Here is a 23,271-nt window from a genome sequence, read left to right on the forward strand (position 1 = left end):
CATAATGTACAAGGGAGATGTGACATTAAATCTCTATCAATGGTTCCCAGGTAAAGTTCAAATCTATTACTGTATAACAAATATACAATCACTCCATTTCTAAGTACTGTACTGTATCCTGTGAAGTGCTTTCAAGTGTCCTCCTAACATGAAAGGCCCTATACAACAACAACAAAATTACATTTATAGAGCGCTTTTCACGTCGGGGGGACGTCCCAAAGCGCTGAACAGTCAGGTGTCGGGGCCTGAGCATGGGGGAGTGGTGGTGTAGGAGTGAGGGAAGGCAGAGAGGTGGGAAGGAGACCAAAGGCACGGTTGAAGAGAAGGGTCTTGAGACCGGCCTTGAAGGAGGCAAGGAAGGAAGCGGGGCGAAGGGACCATGGGATGGAGTTCCAGAGTGTGGGGGCAGAGAGGCTGAAAGCCTGGCCTCCGATGGTAAGGCGGATCGGGCGGGAGACATGGAGCATGCCGGAGCCTGATGAATGGAGGGAGCGGGCAGCTTGGTAGGGAAATGGTATCAAATGAAGGTTGGTACCAAATGAAGATGATGATAAATATTATTAAGTGGCCTTTCTTTGTGTATGATTTCAGACATCAAGGGTTGGCAACTTATTTCAATCATGAGAAAAGCATTATGAGCAGAAGCCAAAGACACACACACGTGCACACACAGGTCATAAGATAGCAAAAGGGAATTTGATCCATGTTTAACTTGTTTTCCCTTTCCCCCTCACCCGCCCCTCCCAACCTAACCCATAGGCGCTGAGGCCAGTAGTACTTTTCTCCCTCCTAATGCCCCTAAGGTCGAAATCTGCAAATTAGCGACAATATTGGAGTCCTGTAGCTCAGTGGTTAGAGCACTCGCTTTGCAAGCGAGAGACCTGAGTTCAATTCCAGGCAGGGCGAAACCTTGGGCAAGTTTCCTTACTCCACACGCCTAATAATAATCCCTCCAAAAACCCAAAACAATACTAAATTGGTCATTTTCAATCTACGACTGTTTGTGGGACATTGCTGTGCGCAATTGGCTGCCGCGTTCGCCCACAAATATACAGTCAATTCACTTTACAGTGTATTCTGTGAAGCGCTTTGGGACATCCTCCCGACGTCAAAAGCGCTATATCAAATGCAAGGATTAATATCTGAATTCCAAATCTCCTCTGTATAGTTCAGTGTCTTTTCCAATTGGAGGAATGAGCACATATTGAAGGATGGGTAATCCCAGATCTTGAAGCACTGATTTTGTGCTTAGTTTATTGAGCATTTGTCTGTGCTGCCTTTTCACGTATTGATCAGTTGACTTTGCAATGACTCTCTCACACTTCAAACACTGTCACACGTGGCAATGTCTTGAATTCTCTGTGTGAGTTGTTTTGTTAGCCTTTTTGTGCAAGTATTTTTTTCTTCTGCTTATTCATGAAGAATGTATTGGATGATGACTTGTTGTGGGAACTGTTTTGAATTCCACATCCTCAGAATATTAAGTGGTATGGAGAAAAGGATTGGAAATCGGATTAAAATCTGCCATGTTCTGATTAACCAGTGGAACCAGCTCGTTGGGTTAAATGTACTCCTTGTTCCTTTGTTCACTATATATTCTAATCAATTCGATCTAAAGCTGTTCAAGTGAAACTCAAATCATGAAATTAACTTGGCTTTAACATCAGAATAACTCCTGGTATTATTGGAAGAGTGAAGAATGTGAGCAATTGGAATATTGTAAAAGGTTTCAGAAGCTGAAAGCCTGCAAGAGAGTTTTCTCTCTGGGAGTTCTGGTTTGGCTAAAGGTGTTTGCGATCTTTATTCCTGGGAATATCTGTCACCACCTCCTAATTCTGACTCTTTCCCAATGTCCTCTCACTGCAGGCTAGCGGTGATGGCTGGCATGTTTGGCTGCTTTTGCTGATACTGTCACAGTCACATCAATCAACACCTTTTTTGCACAATGTTCCAGATAAACACGGCATCCAACCAACCTATTGTTAGGCCTGTACAATCTAACAGGTTGATTAGTCTGTCTCATACTATTTTCTGGAGGCAGTTTAACATGACCAGCAGCCCTCCAGTCTCATCACTCGCACAAAGATTCACAAAGGTTTTCAGGGCTGCTTTTTGTTTAAACCTGGTGCGTTTTTAATTGAGCTGCTTTTTGGATCTGGCTGAGGTCGGTGTCGGCTGATACTGAACGGTATTCTCATCTTCCATGCGTGGTGTAGAGCGAAGCTAGTGTACCTTAGTAAGATTATAGTTGACGGCTGTGAACAAGATTTCATTCAGGACCGTCGTATTGTTTGGTTCTTGAGTTATCTTCAGGGGGAAGAAAACTGAAGGGGTCACTGCTTTTTGGTTAATCAAGTGGCTGACGTACGAAAACCCATTGCATGTATTTCCTGCTTAAGAGTTTCCATTTCTTCTGCTGTGGAAGCATCCCATGCCCATCCTTTCAATGAAGATCCTACAAGTATATTCATGAATCAAAAGTAAGAAACCTCGGACTAGATAATTGATGGCATTCATTTTACTAATGGTGCATTAATTTGGGAACAGGGCAGGCCATAGGCCAGTCAAACCTGTTCTGTCATGGCTGCTGTGTAATTCAACACCAAATGTATATGAATTAAGTGTAGCCTGGATGTGCTTTGGAAGAGAATGATATTGGTTCTCAGATTAAATGAAAAATGTTTGCTTTGTAAGTGAGATTGCATCAAAGACAATTTTCAACTACAAAACCAGCTAAACTCTGTTTTATCCTGCACCTCAAGCCTATGCTGGTGTTAAATGTTCTTTTCCTTAATAACTCATTCGGGGGCATAGGGAAGAGGAAGATAATGTGGGCATGACAGAACACAATGCATCTGGTTTTAGTAAGCTGGTGCAGAGTGGAGAAATGCAAATGGTTTTGTAGAGGAAAGTAAATTAAATATTGTATTACAGTGAGGAGGTGTGAGCTGCAGGGTGACTGGAAGGAGAGTAAAATTAGACTAGAAATGTCAAGATAGCTGGAGGAGGCATTGCCATTCTGTTTTTGTTGTTTCTTAAGCTTTGGTTCCTGCAGACAAGTTGTGCCTTGAAAAGGAATTGTTTGGGTCTGAGGCCAATGAGATGTATTTGTCTGAAAATTGATGCAAAAATAATGAAGTCCTTTGCATTTGGTAACACACCTTTCACATCAGGAGGACATCTAAAGGAGTTTCACGTAATATACTGTAAAAATGCAATGGCTGTATTTTTGTAAGTGAGCGCAGCAATCAATTTGCGCCTAGTAATGTCCCATAAAAAGCTTTGACCAATTTTATTTGGGGGATTGTTGTCCAGGGACTTAGCCAGGCTGACAAATGGTACATGCCATTATTAATAGAATAGGCATACCTAGTGGAATGATATCCCATTGCTAAAGAACAAAGCCTATTTGAAGGGGCACAGTCTTCATCACAAAAATACTTGTGCCATTTCCTTCATGATGACACCATCATCATGAAGGAAGTGTCAGGATATTCACACCTTTAACAACAGGGTGCCAGTCTTGCTCAGTTGGTAGCACTCTCGCCCCAGAGAGTAGTAGGTTCAAGCCATACATAGGGGCTTTGAACTCATAATTTAGGCCGACACTCCAATACAGTGCTGTATTGTCAGAATTGCTGCCTTTAGGACTAGAAGTTAAACCGAGGTCCCGTCTGCCTGTTCTGGTGGATGTTGAACAACCCATTGTACTATTTGGAAAGAGAAGGGAGTTCTCCTATGGTCCTGGCCAATGTCCCTCAAAAAATGAAATTGGTCATTCACTTCATGGCTGTTTGTGGGATATTGCTGTGTGCAAATTGGCTGCAAAGTGCTGTCACTACACTTATGGCTGCAAAAAATGTTATGAAGCACTTTCACATAATGTGTAAAGCATTATACCAAATGCAAAGATTATTATTCATTAGAAATACAACAACAGCAACAAAATGACATGTGTATAGCGCCTTTCACGTTGGGAGGACGACCCAAGGCGCTGGACCGAGCTGGGGGTCAGCATTGGGAGGATGCAGGGCGAGGGGGAAGCAGGGTGATCGAAAGCATGGTCGAAGAGGAGGATCTTGAGATGAGTTTTGAAGAAGGCAAGGGAGGAGGCAAGCTAGTGAGACTGCAGAATGGAGTTCCAGAGGGTAGGGGCAGAGTGGCAGAATGCCCGCCTGCCAAAGGTGGCGTGGGCAAGGTGGAAGACCAGAAGCAAGCCAGGGCCCTCTGAGGGGGGGAGCGGGCAGGATAGTAGAGATTAGGAGGTCGCAGAGGTAGTGGGGAGCAAGGCCATGGAGGGTTTTGAAAGTGTATCCTCTGGGTGATGGGTAGCCAGTGGAATCGGGTAAGGATTGGGCTGATAGGGTCACGGAGCCTGGTGCGGGAGAGGACACGGGCTGCAAAGTTCTGAATGATCTTCAGCCTATGCGTGCATAATAATCCCTCAAAAAAACAATAATAAATTGGTCACTCAATCCACGACTGTCTGCAGGGACGCTGCTGTGCGCAATTGGCTGCCGCGTTCCGCCCACAAATATACAGTCAATTCACTTTATAGTCAATTCTGTGAAGCGCTTTGAGACGTCTAGAAGAGGTGAAAAGCGCTATATCAAATGCAAGGATTATTATTATCATATAAGGGTTTTGGCGGCCTGCGGTGTGAGACAAATAAGATCATTAACTAAGAAAAAAGAAGTTCGCCAAAGACTTTCACGTAGTTGAAATCCCCTTAAATGCTTGTAGATGTATTTTAAAGGGACAGAACATTTAAAACAACAGGGATTGTGAAATAGAGTTGGGGGTGGAAAGGGGAGAATGATGAGTTATCATTGCCCTGATTCATGTTTCTTGTTGGAGAGTAAAGAGATATGGGTTTGTACTAGCTGATTAACATACAAAGCTTTGGTTTGACCTGAAGGCAGCATGTGGTGGTGGTGACAGAATAACATTACGTGAAAGCCACAGACAGGAGTATGTGTGAAGACACATGGCAGAGTCGTGAAAATGCCTGCAGCATCAAACATGGCAAGTGTGATTCAGGTAACCCTTTCCTAGTCAGATTGGACAAGGTCTTGGTGTAATAGAAATGTCAATCATTGCAGGAACCACGCCAGCTCCAAGACAGCCACAATCCCCGTGATTCAGTGGTCTTTACAGAGTTTGAGCTTGAGAAAAAAAAGCTCCTCAACAAAATCTTTTTGAAGAATGCATAGTGCTCCTAGCACCACCCAGACTTCTTATATTGCTGAGAGGGGTTTAAATATCCCCTTGTATTCATGTCGCTTAACTTTAACTCGCATAAGCACAGGCTGCACTTATTGTTTTCCTGCTATGTTATAATACATAATAATCCTTTCATTTTATATAGTATTTGTGAGATTGAAACACAACAAAGTGCTTCACAGACAATTACTGTGAAGTGTGGCAGCCATTTTGTGCACAGCAAAGCTCCACCAACAACCGTGTACAGATTATCTGTGCAAAAGTAATTATGGTGAGTGCATCTTGGAAAAAGTATTTCCTGGAGATCTCAGAGACGAGATATCTGAGTCGAATTTCCTTGGTGTAATGTCTTGAGCTTCTGTTACTGTGATGTGAATGGGAGGCAGGGAAAGAGCAGAAAATTGGGATTAGAGCAGTTGGATTTGGTGGAGGAGCTAATGCTAGCATAGGTTTGATGTGCTGCATTAGCTCCTCCAGTGACACCCTTCATTTGGGAGAGGGGAAAGAAATTGCTCGGTTTGTTTACGCTTCAATCCACCGTCCCTACTCCGCACATTTTAATACCTTTAAGTCTTTGAGCTTCTCTTCATTTTACCATACGTTCAATCAGCGGAATTGCAGGACCCTGCAACTCACTGTTTATCTCAAACTATATGTGTGAAATCGCTCTCATTTTTTGCGAACCGAATGATCGAAGTGAATAATGAATTGATAATGCACTTAAGGAATATAATGCACATTACATGCATATCAGGAGGCCCAATGCGCTTAAGCAGAATTGTATGAACACTGCAGGTTACCAGCCTTTGATAGGTGGCCTCCACCACACGTTCCAGTTGTTGACTATGGATACATTGGTCTCAGATCCAATATTGAAGCTTGGGCATTTGCTATATGTAAAACACTTACCCTCTTAGTGCTCCCTATTACTACTTCGCCATTTCTTGGCCACAGCTCAGGAATTGATCGCCACACCTCTGCCAGCAGGAAACCAAGCAGTAAACATTCATCAAAAGCAGCTTGAATTGTCTGTAGTTTAGTAGGTGGAAAAAAAATCTTAATGCATAAAAGTAGCAAATATTTCATGAAAGTTGATTTGGAAAATGCTCTGTAAAATTACTGTGTAAAAAGACTGGATGCTTTGAAAGCATTAGAAAGACTGGGTGCTGATTTCTTGAGAAAAAGATTGCTTTTCCGGGGGTAAAAATCCCTTCTTTTTTTAAAAAAAACCCAAAGGCATGGATAATGCATACAAATGCAGGACATTTAAGTGAATTTAACTGGAATCACATAATTACAGGGTGTGTGGACAAAAATAGCTAGCCTTAAATGATAGTAGAGATAAGTGTTCCTTCAGAGTTGTGCATGTCTGGAATAGATTGCTGCCAAAAATCCTTGTTGTTATGCTAATAACTTTTGTTTGTTTTTTAAAAAAAACTGAACTGGATGAATATTTACTTTGCAAGACTGAGGTTTTTTGTGGTTACACAGAGACTTGGATGCCCATTACGCCACAGAATATGTTGTCTGCTGGCACCAGGCAAAAGTTGGCAACTATAATTTGCATTTATACAGTGTCCGTCACTTAGGATAGTGTCTCGGAGAATGGGGATTAGACGTTACATCCAGATCCCATGGCACTACAGTGTTCGAAAAGAGAAGGGAGTTTCTCCTGATGTCCTGGCCAACCATCTGCCTCAAACAATAAAGTTGGTAATTAATTTCACGGCTTTTTGTGGAACATTGCTGTGCACGTAAATGGGCTACCTCATTTGCCTACAAATACAGTTACTACGCTTTATAGTAAAAATCCTGTGAAGCGTTTTGAGACATCTCAACAGTTGTGATGGCTATTACATCAAATGCAAGGATGATTATTGTATTCCTGCCGTATCTGCTCACTGAAAATCAAAGTGCTACACTCCATGGTGAGAGGAATCTGTTTGGATAACCAAACACATTAAATCTCTTCAACTCGGAAATTGTATCATATGAAGTAACGAGACAGGACGTGTGATAAAATATATGAGAAACCAGTGATTCAGTGTGATATTGTCCTGTAATTGGAAGCTGATATTTATTGCTTTGGTCAACAATGAATGTACAATGCATTTTCAAACAAGTTCTTATTTATACTGAGCATTCTGGATGTTTCGGGGTTGTTGGGGAGGGGATAACTTGTCATTTTGGCGAAATAGTATTCATGAAAATGCTTGTCCCTGTAGTTCTGAATTTGATATTCTATTTTTTTGGCAGAGTGCCAATATCTGTAATTCTTGTATAACTAAGATATCTAACCAATATGGAAATGTATGTGAAAACAATTTGCTATGATTTACAGTGCTTCATTCAGTTTGAGAATCAGCTCATAGAGTTAGAGATTGCTGTAGACTGTAGTAAGAAAATGTGAAATCCCTGTAGGACTATTGAAATAAAATACTTCACTGAGGGTTAACATGGTGCATTCACATCCCTCATTGCTTTTTATTTTATTAAATATAAAATCCTCAGAGTAGTTGGTATTCCATTAATGTATGTTGGAACACCCGATATTCAATCCAAAGCTCTTCTCAATCAACGTATATCTTAATGTGATCGAACTATAAAATATTCACATGATTTCATTTAATACAGCATTTGTGGATTAGCTTCTGAATGACCAAGTGCGAGGAGAGTGACTAAATGTACATTTTAAATAATAAAATGGCACCTCACATCATTCCACTTGGTTGGGCCACTTTTACGATGCCTAAGTTTGTCCACTGCCTTGGGACGTCCTCCCGACGTGAAAGGCGCTCTATAAATGGAACCTTGTTGTTGTTGTTGTTGTCGAGGTTTGAGTTGCACAGGATTCCTCTGATATTTAGGATTTCAACTCAAGTAATTGATACTAATCATGATGGGCCTGGCTGTTAAAAGGGTGCTTTACTCATGGAGAATCGTTTGTCAAACCTGTCAGTGAACAACAACAACAAGATTACATTTGTATAGCGCCTTTCACGTCGGGAGGACGTCCCAAGGCGCTGGACAGAGTACAGCATTTCAGACCCGAGCTGGGGTCGGGGGTGGAGAAGGGAGGGGAGGGGAAGGGGGGTGGCCGATGGCATGGTCGAAGAGGAGGGCCTTGAGGCGGGACTTGAAGGAGTCTAAGAATGGGGCAAGGCGGAGTGACTGGGGGATGGAATTCCAGAGGTTGGGGGCAGAGTGGCTGAAGGTTCTCCCTCCAATGATGGGGCGGATGGGTCGGGAGACGTGGAGCAGGCTAGAGCCGACTGAGCGGGAGGGTTGGAAGGGGGTTAGGAGGTCGCAGAGGTAGGGTGGACGAGGCCATGGAGGGCTTTGTATGTGAGGACCAGAATCTTGAACTGGATCCTCTGAAGGATAGGGAGCTAATGGAGTTGGGGGAGATGGGGTCATAGAGTTTGGAGTGCGGGAGAGGACACGGGTTGCAGAGTTCTGGATTACCTGCAGCCTGTGGAGGGAGGAGTTGGGAAGGCCGACAAGCAGGGTATTTGCATAGTCGAGCCTGGAGGTGATGAAGGCATGAACAAGAGTTTCAGAGGCCTGAGGGGTGAGATAGTGGCGGAGTTGGGCAGTGTTATGGAGGTGAGGGAAGGCAGAGTGGGTCATGACATGAATGTGGGAAAGAAAAGACAGTTGAGGATCGAACAAGACACCTACGTTCCTGACTGGCTTGGTGAGTTGAAGTGTGCAACCATGGAGGTTGATGCTGCAAGAGTCTGAGGTGCTGAGGCGCTGGCGCGAGCCAATCAGGAGGGCCTCAGTCTTGTTCACATTCAACTGTAGGAAGTTTGTCCCCATCCAGGACTTGATGTCCGACAGACAGTCTGTCAGGATAGCAGTGGTCCTGGAGTTGAGGTTGGAGGCAGAAAGATAGAGTTGGGTGTCATCCGCATACATATGGAAGTTGACCCCATGTCTGCGGATGATGTCACCCAGGGGGAGCGTGTAGATATTAAAGAGGAGAGGGCCAAGGACAGAGCCCTGGGGGACGCCAAACGTGACAGTACGGGGGCTGGAGGAGAAACCGTTAGAGGCAACAAAGTGGAGACGGTGAGAGAGATAAGAATCAAATAATATGACCAATATTATTTGTTGGATTGTTCGCCAGGTCACTGGGAGAAACTCCCTTCCCTTTTCGAATAGTGCGCCATGGGATCTTTAACATCCACTTAAACAGGCAGACTGGGTCTCGTTTTAACAGCTCATCTGAAGGATGGAACCTCTGACAATGCAGCACAAATGCAGCAGTGCAGACTAGATTGTATGAATTCAAAGTCCTGCCGTAGAGGCCTGAAACCTGAAACTACAATCTTCCGACTAAGAAATGAGAATTGCTATCGACTGAGCTGATGTTGTTTTTTGGAAAAAACACATAAAAACAGCAAAAGTCCTTAGTTAAATGTGGTGATAGCATTGTACAGAAAAGTATTCTAATGGTTCAACCTTTATGCAACGCAAACCGATATCAATTGAAGCTCCTTCCCCTTCCCCAAAAGATAAACATCAACTTTCGATTGGCACAGCCCATTCTCCTATTTGTGTTAACCAGCATCTGAATGAACAAATCAAATGCATTATCTATTAGACCCACTTGAAAGTCTCCACATTGCCCCAACGATATCTGGATTTGCTTTTTTTTGTGTATACATTTAACTTATATAGATATATATAAACGTATATATTTGTAGATGAACTCAGCACAGACTGGGGACAAGACCAGAGGCCCCAGCGTCTAATGGTTTAAGCTCTCTGTGTTGTCTGTCAGCCGATCTGGGAAAAATGGCTGCTGTATTCGCTTACAACATAGTGAGTTACTGCAGTTTACAATATATCTTATGAAGTATTTTGAGATGTCCTTCTTATGTAAAAGGTGCCATATCAAATGCAAGAATTATTATTATTTTATAAGTCTAGAGTGGTCCAGAGATAGAAACTAATGTCTTTTGTTGATGATTACAATTAAAGCAATGAATTCTCGTGGTGATACGATATGTGCTTACATTATATGTTGTCACCTCCTGCAAGGCATGAAGGCTCAGAAAAGACAGTCAGCTTGGTCTCAGACCATCACTTTTGCCCAGTTATGGACACTGTTGGCAAAGAAGATACGTGACAAATCTTTCCTTCTGCTTGTCCAGCAGAGTTACTGGGTCTGGGAGCCACTTGTAATACAACTGCAACAAGCGCAAGTGATCTGAATGGTCACTTCGACATAAATTTGCAGAGTTTCTCCCAGTGTCCTGACCACCACTTAAAAATTAGTCATTCACTTCATGGCAGTTGTGGGACATTGCTCTGTGCAAAAATCGGCTGTTGAATTCGCCTACAAAATACAATCAATCCACTTTACAGTAGGGTGGTCATGTTTTGCAAACCAGATCCAGGGACACCTATATTAAAAAAAATTGAACTTGCCACAATTCCTGACGCTGGCAGTACTGGAGAAACTTGTTAAAGTAATACCTGTATTGCCCTGATGAGTGTATTTGTTTTTAGTTTTGTTGCTGAACTCAAAACCAGGCAAAATTGGCCAGGGTCACAATACCTCATCCGGGGTCTGTCCCCATAAATTGGTGATATACTGTAACCCTACTTTACAGTATATCCTGTGAAGTGCTTTGAGACATCCCTCATGAGGTGAAAGGCACTATATCAAATGTAAGTATTTTTTAATTCCAAATGCTGCCTTTGGAAATCAGCAAACTAAGCACAGAACAAGATTGTAATCTGCGAATGGCCTGGTATTGCACTGAATGATTCTTTTATCCACCAACTCATTGGAGAGCTCTGTTATTATAATAATAATAATAATAATTTTGTAAATTACTTCACAACTGTTTGTGGGACACTGCTTTGCACAACTGCCTGCCGCATTTTGCCCACAAAATATACAGACAATTTCACCGTTGTTTAATCGCATTCCTCGTCAGCTTCCGCTGTTCTAAGAAGCCTGGGTGAAAGAACAGTTTGCGTATCAGATTTTTTAGCTGATACTCTTAGCAATACTCTTCTCCACATCTCACACCGAGCTTATCTTTTTTGCAGCCTTCCAACGACACTGATGTCTGCTGTCCAAAGTGTTGCTTCATTTATGGCATTTCTGCCATCTCGTTTTAATTGCAACCAATTCAAAAACAGTGGTTTGCAGACTATAAAACTCTCAAATATTTAGACCTGCAAATAAAAGTCTGCAAGAAATTGTGGAACTCTTCGCTTGTCTGTCGCCTCTATTTGGGGTCATTGTCCTGATGAAATACAATTTACATTTATATCGCGCCTTTCACATCGGGAGAGCGACTCAAAGCGCTCAGCACTGCTGGCTGGGCATCTGGGCTGGAGAGAGGAGGGGAAAGTGCTATCAAAGAAATTCCGTCCTTTGCATTATGCAACACTTTAGTTGAATTTAGTTGCTGAGGATGTTGTGAGAAATTGGAAGGATGGGAATGTTCCTGTTTTATGTACTCACACCACCGAATGCTATGGATTACTGACATTCAGAGAATAATCCATGGCTATTACATTTCTGTGGTTGTATGGTGTTGACAGCTACTATGTTGGGACCGGGACTGGGAAGAAGCCAGGCTGATTGGGTGAGCGCACTAGCGAAGAGCATGCGATAGTCCAGTAGATCAACAGATCCTAAATCATCACAATAACAACTTACATTTATATTGCGCCCTTCAAGTGGGGTCGCGTCCTTGAGGGCTTCACTGTGAACACTTACAAAAAAAGGACCCTTTTGTATTATTTTTGAGAATTCTTCATGTTGCACTCTGGACAGTAGCATCTTGATGAGATACAATATACATTTATATAGTGCCTTTGATGTCAGGAGAACATCACAAAGCGCTTGATTACTACACGGTATTTGCGATTTCCTAGAGTGCTGAATGGCATGGGAGAACAGATCCACAAGTCGCTGTCATACACAAAAGGAAATGGTTCTTGGCAGTCATCTTGTGATATATGATTATTTCATTGTTCAAGAACATGGTGCTATAGTCTGTTTCAGGGTTGCATGCAACCCATCTGGTTTCATCTGAGTAAATGTAAAAGCAACTGCCCTGATCTTTATATTCAGTTAGGCTACCGCTGGAATAATCATCCAAGTTCATGTGGGTGATTTTGGTGAGAGAAAATGGAAAGTGATTACTTAAAATGGTTTGACTGTGCACGTGTCTGTCTAAGCTACATTTATACCTCAATTCATTTTAAATTGGATTTTTTTCTCTGTGCAATGATGGGGTTTCTTGGATTACATTAGAACCAGGAAATTATCAAAGTATGGAAAGATTAAATTTTGCAATAAGTCATGTGTTCCAGCTAATATTTCAAATGCCATTTGAGACATTTATTGCTGTTCCCCTACAACCCCATTGTTTCCTATCACTCATCAATGATTGCCATGTATCTTGTTATTACTCAAAGTGCTAGGCTGAGACATTCTCTTATGATTATTTTGATCGCACTCGAGAGATTTCATGTGGAAAAAAATCTTACACGAGATTAGCTTTATACCCTGTGAAAAATGATGAGGGATAACATACAGTACCTTCATCTTTCCAGTTTAAGGCTGGAACGATTTGACTGCAACAATTCACATAAAAATAGTAAGATTTCTTTTCATTTGATGGTTCGTTGAGTTAATGCACTGATACCCCACCAGACCGGGAAAGATTGCAGGTCTAGTATCTAATCTGTGCTCAACTAGGTAACCACAATGCGGGTGCACATTTGAACTCCCAAAATAGATGGAAACAACAGCAACTTGCATTGATAGAACACCCTTCGTGCAGGATAGCATCTCGGAGAACTGCATAGTGGCCAGGTTGAATGCTGAGCAAGGGGAAGGTGAAGGGAGAAGGAGGAAACTGGTTGTGTTTCCTGGTATTTTATCCAGTGATTCAACAGATATTTCTGTGTGAGTGTGGCCATTGGGTGTCAATTGGGTCTCTGGGTTGGCTTGATGAACCCTGATTGGTCAGATAACCTAATGGCATTCACCATAAAATATCAGACAGGAAGAATGATCACTGGGGTGATGTACAATGTACCTGGAGCTAGATCTGCACAATTCAGCATTTCAGAGCATCTAGAATTTAGCAAATTTTTAAATGTAATCTCAATGTTAAAGCCAGTTCTCAGTAAGTTATTTTAAGATAAAAATATTTTTTGGCCAATGCAACCTTGTGAAGAGGAAAAGAGGGGAAGATATCACAATCTGCATATTTGTTTGAAGAGTTTCCACAGGGGAGTTGATAAATACAGTGAAATGAAGATTGCATTCTTGGCATTATAAAGACCTGTTTTTCTTATTTTCCCCCCCTTTAATGTAATTACCCACAAAGACTGATTCATCAAACCACATGTGTGAAATTCCAGTGCACTGAAATGCAATGATAGCTCCCCTTACCCCTGATGGCTCAATGAGTCAGTGAACTATCTGATGGAGGACTGATTGACACGGAGTAGAAAGGTCCCATGGTGTGCTTCTTGTCTGTTTCATTTTGCCTAGTTCCTAGTGGCAGGAGCAACCCAATACAGCACTGCAACTGTCAACAATTCCCTCAAAACAGTGCACTCCCTCCCGCCCCCCCAAACAACAGTTAGATCAGAGTCTTGTTTCGTGATTATAGCTGTTTTGGAAGATTCACCCACAATGGAATAAATCCCCAAAATATCTTCCAAACTAAAACGAATCATTTAGAAAGTGCTTAATGAGCTGCGTACCTCCCAGAGGCTAAACTGTGACTGAGTGCTGTTAGAGCTTAATTCATTATGAGAGGTGTTTGTATATTGATTCAGGGCAACCATTACCAGAAAAACAAACTGGTAACACTTATTACATAAACCTCAGAGTTATTTATTTATTGTGAGGTGACATTTGCTTGTTGGTTGGACAACAGTAGTAATTTAATGAAATCTGTCTGTTTGTATACTGTCTCGCTGGCAAATTATAGCTGACTGCTGGCTCTCAACAAAGCTATTCAGCTGTAGGACCTATGATCTGTACTGGGTGTCTCTGGGCTCTGGGAGCTTGAGTTAAGAATTGTTCATGCCTGAATTTAATTATCCAGTTTAGCATTTGTTCTTAAAAGTTGATCCACTTCATCTTCCTTGATCTGACCATCACAGCTTGTGGTTCAAGACCCACGTCAGGACTTTGAGTTTATGGGGCTAACACCCCAATACAATGCTGGGGGAGGGCTGACTTGTCGAAGTTGCTGTCCTTTGAATGAGATGTTAATCCAAGGTGCCATCTGCCCATTCAGGTGGACGTTAAAGATCCAATGATACAATTCGAAAAGAGAAAGGATTTTCTCCTGGTCCCTGGGCCAACAATCCCCCAAATAAAATTCATCCTTCACTTCATGACTGTTTGAAACATTGCTGTGACTACTCACAAGATACGATCACTGTGCTCTACAGTAAATCCTGTGAAAAGCTTGAAGTCTGCTCGATGACATAAGACTGTATATAAAATGTAAAGGTTATTATCAAGAAGTGTTGGAGAGAAGTGTGGGTGACACTAATATTTTTCCTAATAACCCACATCCTGTCCCTGCCTGGACCTGCCTTCCCTTCATTCCAACCCACCAACAATTGCAGCAGGGTGGCATCTGCTTGAAATCAAATAAAAAGATGTCGTCATGAATCAGTTCTGAACATTGTGCTTTAATGGGAATGTTTCTGACTGAACTTAAGCGCAGAAAGGAGTTGCTAGGTGTTATGCGTGTTTGACGGCCGTGTTTGCAAATAAAAAATGACAGGATTAAAACAGCTCACAATAAATGTCTCTGGGTGTTGAAATAATAGTTTGAGGCCCGAATTGATCTGTGTTTAAAATCCCTCAATGTCTGACTATTGTCTCCATAGTTTTCCCCACGTGAGCTGAAGGCTTAAACCCCTACCAGTGCTGCCTTCACAGTTATAAGTAACACTAACTTTTTATCTGTAATGTCGCATTTCCTACCCTGGCTGGTTTAAAGAGGCAGATGTGTCGAAATATGCTTTGTTACCTCATATGCCGGATTCACCAATTCCTGGAGATGTCAATAACCTGCCCAGACAGGGATCATAGTATGGAGTACGTAGTGAGGATTGGTTTCACTTCCCATAGCCAACAAGCCCAGGCAATTTATACTCAATGATTCCATACTGTTCAAGAAGAGGAGCAGCTTATTAATGCCTGTAATGGGGGAAGTAGGATTTTGAACAGAGCCCCTTTTTCAAGCCCACTCGGGATTCCTCTTCGACAGTGGCATCTCGGTTTTCCCATTTGATAGGAAAGTGCTACGTAAACCCATTGTTCAGGGTACCGTTGTCAACCACAGACATCAATGCTGCCAATAGTAAAATCTCAACTGAAATCTAAACTACTCCAACCTGTTTCATGTCATTCCCCCCAGGATGAAGATTATGTTCTGTGCCCTCACAAGAACACACAGTATTGAGCCTGGAACATCACCAAATCCCCACACTAGAAAACGGGTGCGCTTGAGTCTTACTTTCACTGATACGTGTTTGAGAATCTGATTCTTAGACACTGGTGCCTTGCACTCTGCCAAGGAATGTGGCTTCCCCCATCACTGGATAGTTAGAAAATCTGGGCACACGCCTCAGTGAACCACAGGGTGTCTGATCCAGTCACAGTGTTCTCCCTGCAAATTAGACTTGGATCACTACCTCAGCTCAAAGTGAACTGCTGCGAACGGACAGCCATTAAAATCTTGACGACTAGGTGCTTTACAGAAACTGCTCTTTCTGTTCCGTCTCTATCGTTATCACTCACGTGCCAAGCTAACCAATGGGGGGGAAAAAAATGACCAGAGTCCGAGTCCCTAGTTCAGACCCGCTTCCAGCTTTCGATTGACTGAAGCCCCCAATTCACCATCTGCTGCCTCCTCTTGGCTACGACCTTCTGTTTGTCCTGCCACTCCACCATCAGTGGCCGTACCTTCAGTCACTAGTCCCTGAAACTCTGGAGCTCTCTCCACTTTCAAATCCCGCCTAAAGACCTTTTTTGATCGTGCTTATAGTCACCTCCCCCCCTCCCTCTTCCACTGGCTCGGTGTCAGATTCCACCATTGTCAAGTGCTCCGGGACGCATGTCATGTTGGATTTGGATTGATCTCTCAATGACGGTACGAACTAAGGTAGTTTCTATTCTCATGTGAAGTATAATCATTCACCCTCTACTTGCAGAGCAGGCTTGAAGCAGAACACGCAGCCGAACATGACACAATAACAATGTTATGTTGTACTTTAAAAGGAACAAATAAATAAAAAGCTCTCAGTTCTACTTTGACAGAGGTTCACTTGTTCAGTTGCTAACTTATGGATGCAAAAGTCTGCCAGATGCATTCACTCGATGGCTGCTGTGACAGCTGTGTGAATGATAATTTTTTCAATTTACTTGTTGGTGCTTTGGTTTGAAGTACTATATTTGCACTGCTGGACGTCTTGAGAATTTTAGCTGAGCTGAGTAGCAATACAAAGCGGCTTATTTTGCATTAGCCTGAGTTTTGTTCCATTCCCGCTTTCTGTTTTGTACAATCAGTCGGAGTCAGTCCCAGTGGAATGAACGACCACACAAAACAGATGGTGAAAAATTGCAATTTTTCTGCAGGTTCCACTTAAACCTAAACTCATTTCTGTCTTGAGTTAGATTATACTTTTCTGGTGATTTGTTGATTTCAGACTCTGTAGCGCGTCCAGGTGAACTTTTCTTTCTTTACGTCAATTCAAAGAGACCACAAGCTACATTTTTCTTGCTCCGCGTTGTATCTCTTCTGCAATTTTACTTAAAGGGACAGGAGCCTCCAGTTCAGACCTCTCTGTATTTAATGCTTGTTTGCCCACAAATATGCAGTGAATCTGGGGATGGGGAACCTGTGGAGTCGGGCGAGGGTGGAGGTAATGGGGTCACGGAGCCTGGTGCAGGAGAGGACACGAGCTGCAGACTTCTGGGTGATTTGCAGCTTGTGGAGGGAAGAGTTTGGAAGGCTGACAAACAGGAAGTTGGCGTAGTCGAGCCTAGATTAATAATAATAATAATAATCCTTGCATTTGATATAGCGCTTTTCACGTCGGGGGACGTCCCAAAGCGCTTCACAGAACACACTGTAAAGTGAATTGACTGTATATTTGTGGGCGAACGCGGCAGCACAGCAATGTCCCACAAACAGTCGTAGATTGAAAATGACCAATTTATTATTGTTTTTGGTTTTGGAGGGATTATTATTAGGCTCTGTGTGGAGTAAGGTAACTTGCCCAAGGTTTCGCCCTCTGCCTGGAATTGAACTCAGGTCTCTCACTTGCAAAGCGAGTGCTCTAACCACTGAGCTACAGGACTCCACTGTAGCTTGTTAATTGTTAATCTCAGAGGAATGTCTCAAAGTGCTTCACAAGATATACTATGACATCTAGAAACTGTATTTTGTAGGGAAAGCAAGCTGTATGCTTGTAATTCTGCCATAATCAGAAGATATTTCAATGGTTAGAGATTTCAGAAAGTACTGTACTATTTAAAAATGCAGGCATTGATCCGTAAAACTGCAAAGATTTATTTTGTCACTCTGTAAGTTAAGCTCCATTTGACTCATGTGACTGATGATGTTCCCAATTCATAGTTATCATAATTGTCTGGAAAAAATAGTTAACATCTGCTCCCATCTCTCAGCAGAGTACTTTATGAAAAACACTATACAAATGTAATTTTGTCGTTAAGATAGAGATGTTTACTCGAAAGGCAGCACCCCACACTCACTTATTGTGAATGTTCCCCCCTCAACAGATTAGCATGTAAGGATTCCAGGTGGGAGAGGACAAGGGAGAGATGTCAGAAAAATTGTTAAACTCTTAGTTTGGTGAGCACGAGAGGCCTAAGCAACTTAACTCATGCCAAATGTTGTCTGGTTAATTCATACCGAGATCCAAAGAGCTGGTGGGTTTGCTATATTCTCAATTATACCAGGGGCTTGGTTGGTCCTGCAATAGGTTAGAATTGTTTTGAACCTTTGGCAATAAAAATACTAATTTGTGGTGAATGTCTAATTGCAACAACCCTAGAAACATAGATTAACAAGCATGGCCCAATAAGCCTCTCCTGCCACTTGACACCACAGCTGCTGTAGCCTGGCTAGAGCAAGTGTTGGTCACATATTGTGGTTAATATAAAACCACTTAAGAGCCTTGAAATCCATGGCTTCACAGGACAGATGTTATTGCTAATATCGACTTAAACTTGTCAGCCTGACTTGGTCATCAGCACTCTTGGCTCTGCTGAGTCAGAAGGGACATTGAACTCACATAGTCTGGTTAACACTCCAATGCAGTGCTGGAGGTGCAGAGATGCACCCGTCGGAGGAGATGTTAAACCACCCTCTTATCTGCCTGTTAGGGCGGCAGTTAATAATCTCATGGCGCAATTCAAAAAGAGAAAAAAGCTTCTCCCAGTGTCTTGGCCAACAATCCCCAAAATAAAATTGGTCATACGTTTCATGGCTGTTTGTCAGACATTGGCTGCCAATATTGCCTACAAAATGCACAACAACAAAATTAAATTTTTAGAGCACCTTTTACGTCGGGAGGACATCCCAAAGCGCTGAGTCATTACATGTTTTGATTTCCTCCCGATACGATACGCTGCAGCATATCGATTTGCAAATTTGCCTAAAATGTCCAAGGAACAATCCTATTGCAATCGCCTGATCGAATAACGAAGCTAATTGGGACAGCCCCTCTGTTCAATTCAGTCGCTGCTGGGTTTGTCATCCCTGTTGCCAGCTAGTCAGAAGGTGCCTTATGAGCGTTGAGCAAGGCTTCCGCAAAGGGCTTTGGCCTGAGAGCTGCCATTCATTGTTTGGGGAATTCCAGGGGAGGGGTTCTCTTATCCTATCGCTCCATATACCTCCGTGGGGAATTCTGCTGTTTTATGCAAAAAAGTGTAATTGAGAATAAAAGCTTATCTAACAATACCAGCATCAAGGTGCAGCAACATCAGCACACGATTAACCATAACATCTGGCACATTGATACATCATTTATAAAAGATACCCCTGCTATCCTTGGCAATTCCAGCAGGCAAAATTACACCAACGTTCATTATTAAATCACAGGAATGACTTTCATTGTGGAAAATGCAGCGTTTCCCCTGTTCTTTTACGGTTTCGTTTCCATTTTTAATGCCGCTCCCTCCTCGCTCCGTCTTTGTTTCTTTCATTGCAATTGCTCTGAAGTATTTCATGTAATGTGGCCGCTTTCTGTTCCTTTTCATTGCAGTATGAATTCAAGGCCAAGAACATCAAGAAGAAGAAAGTGAATATAATGGTGTCAGTGGATGGGGTCAAAGTCCTCCTCAGGAAGAAGAAAAAGGTGGGTTGACTTTGAATAAGCTTTTGAAGAGGTGATTAATTGTTGAGTCGACATGGTGCCAATGCAGTGCGTTCAATCTTCATTCTACAGCTGTAGCTTCACACTTTGCGATTCTCTTGACTTAGTGTGGGTAGATAAAAGCAATTCACTGTGAAGTCCATTAATTTACGTTGGTTCAACTGTTCGGATGTTTGACCCCCTTGAGTATTTATAGGACTTGGCTTCAGTTTACAGCAGAGATTTGAAAAGCTTCAGCCTTTGACTGTGGCAGTGATTGATTGGGACATCTCTTTATGCCCACTCGTACCTAGCTGCAGATTGTGGGATTCTTGATACAATTACAAGAGGCAATTGTAAAAGGTAAACTTCAGAGCTTGTGATTTTTTGTTTAGAATTTCCACATGAAATCTGTTTTGTGACCAACTGGAAAGGCCTTGCATATTTCAACATGTATTCACCAAAATTAAATAAAGTGCCATTGTAATCTGACCATTTTAAACCTTGACTATGGCAGTGACATTACACAATAGGTTTATCTGTCTGTGGATGACGCAATCAGATTATGCAATGGGTCTACCTGTGTATTGATTAATACAGTGCGATTGGGTTAAATAAAGTTACAGCATATCATAAAAATAATCTTTGCATTTTATATAGCCCTTTATCACATTGTTGAGACATCTTAAAATGCTTCACAGAATATATTGCAAAGGGGATTTGCAAAGGGGACTGTTTATTTTGTGGGTAAAATGCGGCATCCATTCCGCACAGCAGACTCACAAACAGTCATGGATTGAGATCAAATACAAGGAATATTATTACTATTTGGATGGCACTTCAATCAATCTTGCAAAGCCACAATTTATCTGAAGGAATTTTCAATTCGCCAGATGGTCTGGTGCCCAGTCGCTAGACATGATGCCTTTACCATGGTGCATTTCAAGAGACTTTACAGTGACTGAGGGAATGATGCCCCCCTTTAAGTGAACGGTATGGAAGCTATGGAAAAAGGCATTTTCCAAAAAAAAAATCGGTTCTTATTAGCTACGCCGATTAAACAAAATTCTGTTTTAGAATGGGGCCTCTTGATTTATTTCTAACCAACAAACCTCAGAGGCCTGTCAGTTATTGAGTGCTATGCCCTTACAGTGTCCATTGCTTCTGTGCAGTGAATGATGCAGGTCACCTTTGTGAACATTAGTCCACACATCGTAAGAGTTTGTCACCGGATGACTGGCCTGGCTTATTTCGTTTCTGAATTAGTCACCCAGGAGCAACCTTTGGATCCAGTAGAAATGAAACTCCCACTGCGATCTGTCAGGTTCTACAATTCTAGTTCATGGTAATATGTAATGTAATTGGACTCCATGCAATACTGTGTAATTCACATTTAGATGGCGCCTTTCGCCTAGGGAACAAAGGACATCTCAAAGTGCTTCACACAGCTGGCTGGGTATCTAAAATTGGTGGTGGGGGATCTTAAGTGGGGGGCAGTGATAGAAAATGCATCAGAGTGGTAAGTCTTAAGCGGAAGCGAGGGAGTGAAGTAGGAAAATCCTGGATGGAGTGGGGGTAACGGCAGAATGGAGGGGACATGGTGTTTGGGGGCTGAGCCAAGGGAGCAACCGGGTTGGTAGAGTTGCAGGAGGTCTCAGAGATAGGGTAAGAGAAAAAAATAACCTGCTGTATCTACACTGTGAGGAAAATGAGGGAATGTGCACAAGGTTAAGGTTGAACTGTAGAGAGAGCTCATGTGATCTTGCGAGGACCTATGGGATCTGACCTATGCCCCACTGAGTCTCCATACAGTGACCAGCGGGTTGACTGCAGTGGAATGTGATCTTTCAGTCTCGTGTTACTGTACAAATAATTAGCAAGGCACAAGGTCAATGCACTTAAGCTTTCATCTCAGCCTGTCTTATTATATTGACGAATTGCTCCTGTCAACATCGACCCTGCACCCACGTGTGTAAACATGGGCTCATTATCTGGGCCGCCCAGCGTGCATCATTTGGCCACTGCCACTTGTAGGAAAAAGGTTTTCAACAATTCCTTGCGACAGAGCGAGAAGGAAACTCGTGCCTGGTTTAATTCTTCTTGAAATCATTTTCTTCCTGCGAATGACGACACAGTACACAAAATAAGAGATACTGCACTGGAAGGACAATCAACTGTGTTTCAAAGACTCTGGAGAAATAACTATAATCGTATAATAATAATAATAATAATAGAAATAATAACACCATGTTAACCAGAGGGGCTTCTGTGGGAGCATTTGCTCTCAAGTCCGCTGAAATTGCGAGCAAAACATCCCTTCTGTACCACTGTTGCATTGACTCTACGGCAAGCCATTTCAATGCTCCATTAGGAAAGTTTATTGTGTGCAACGCACCAGTATAAAAGGCATTCATTTTTCTTATTTTACAAAAACACACAGTCACTACACTTTACCATGAATCCCGTGAAGTGCTTTGAGACGTGAATGGCGCTATATCAAATGCAAGGATTATTCACGTTGGAAGGATGTTGCAAAGCTTCACGGAATATACTGTATTGTCTAATAATAACAAATAATTTATTGACCTTAATGACTATATTTGGCGGGCATAAGGCATATGTAACAGCTGAATTGTGCTCAGCAATGTCTCCAAAACAGCCATGAAGTGAATCATCAATTTTATTTTATTAATCATCAATTTTACCTTTCTCTTTTCAAACAGTGGCACAGGATTTTTAACAGCTACCTGAATGGGCAAACAGGTCTTCAGTTTAAGTCTGTTATGAATGACATAAATTCCAGAAATCTAGCACCCCCCACACCAGTTCCTAATCATCTTAGATTAGACCATGAGATCAAAGTCAGAAACATTGGGCTTGAACCCATAACCTTCTGACTCAGAGGCAAGAGTGCCACTGACTGAGCTACGCTGACACTGTACATTGTAATTCAGCCCTTGTGTCAGTTCCAGCCATTATACTGGAGCAGGTCGCCGTGAAATCACAAGAATTGGATCAGAGGGCACCTTTGGCTTTTGTGTAATCTAGGTTTTGCTCAGTATTTACAATGTCAAATGGGGAACATCAGCATGAAAATAATGGTGTAACATCTACACCAGATGCATGGCTGACGTGTTAAGCAATTACAGAGCAATTTTATCAAGCAAACGAAGAGGCAAAGAGTTGAAATGCTTTGAGATTTATTCCACCATAAAGAATACCAGCATTTTCTTGGCCTATCAATTGTTTGACATAATGTTGTACTTTATTCCTAAATCACAAATTACATACAAATTACCTGCACAATTTCTAATGATTTTTACTATGATTTACTATGGGGGGATGTGGGTGGTTAATGGAGAAACACACTTCAGCAAAAACCGTTGCTGTCCTGTTTCTGTTTTCCAACTATGTGACAAGTTAACGTGATTTGTGGTCAAGTCAGAAATGTGATTATGTCACTTGATGCGATGGAAAATCACAAAGGAAATGCTTGACAGAATCATTTATTTTTCTCTCCCTCCTCTCTCTCCCTCCCCATTTTTTCACTTGCTCTCACTTTCTCTCTTTCACTTTTTCTCCTGTTCCTTGCCCCCTCCCTTTATAATGTTAAAGAACTGTACCATGTGCTAATGTACAGATGCTGTAAAC

General features: G+C 42.2%; 1 protein-coding gene across 4 annotated transcripts in view; it reads left to right on the forward strand.

Annotated features, from left to right (window-relative positions):
- nos1apa (nitric oxide synthase 1 (neuronal) adaptor protein a) overlaps nucleotides 1–23,271 on the forward strand; it is a 161,377-nt gene that overhangs the window by 50,674 nt on the left and 87,432 nt on the right. For all 4 annotated transcript variants that reach the window (XM_007895655.2, XM_007895656.2, XM_007895658.2 and 1 more), the window contains exon 3: nucleotides 19,531–19,623. In XM_007895655.2, the coding sequence (XP_007893846.2) occupies nucleotides 19,531–19,623 (93 nt within the window). The remainder of the gene's footprint in view (nucleotides 1–19,530; nucleotides 19,624–23,271) is intronic.

This window comes from Callorhinchus milii, unplaced genomic scaffold (assembly GCF_018977255.1).
Source record: "Callorhinchus milii isolate IMCB2004 unplaced genomic scaffold, IMCB_Cmil_1.0 Scaffold5, whole genome shotgun sequence".
NCBI lineage: Eukaryota > Metazoa > Chordata > Chondrichthyes > Chimaeriformes > Callorhinchidae > Callorhinchus > Callorhinchus milii.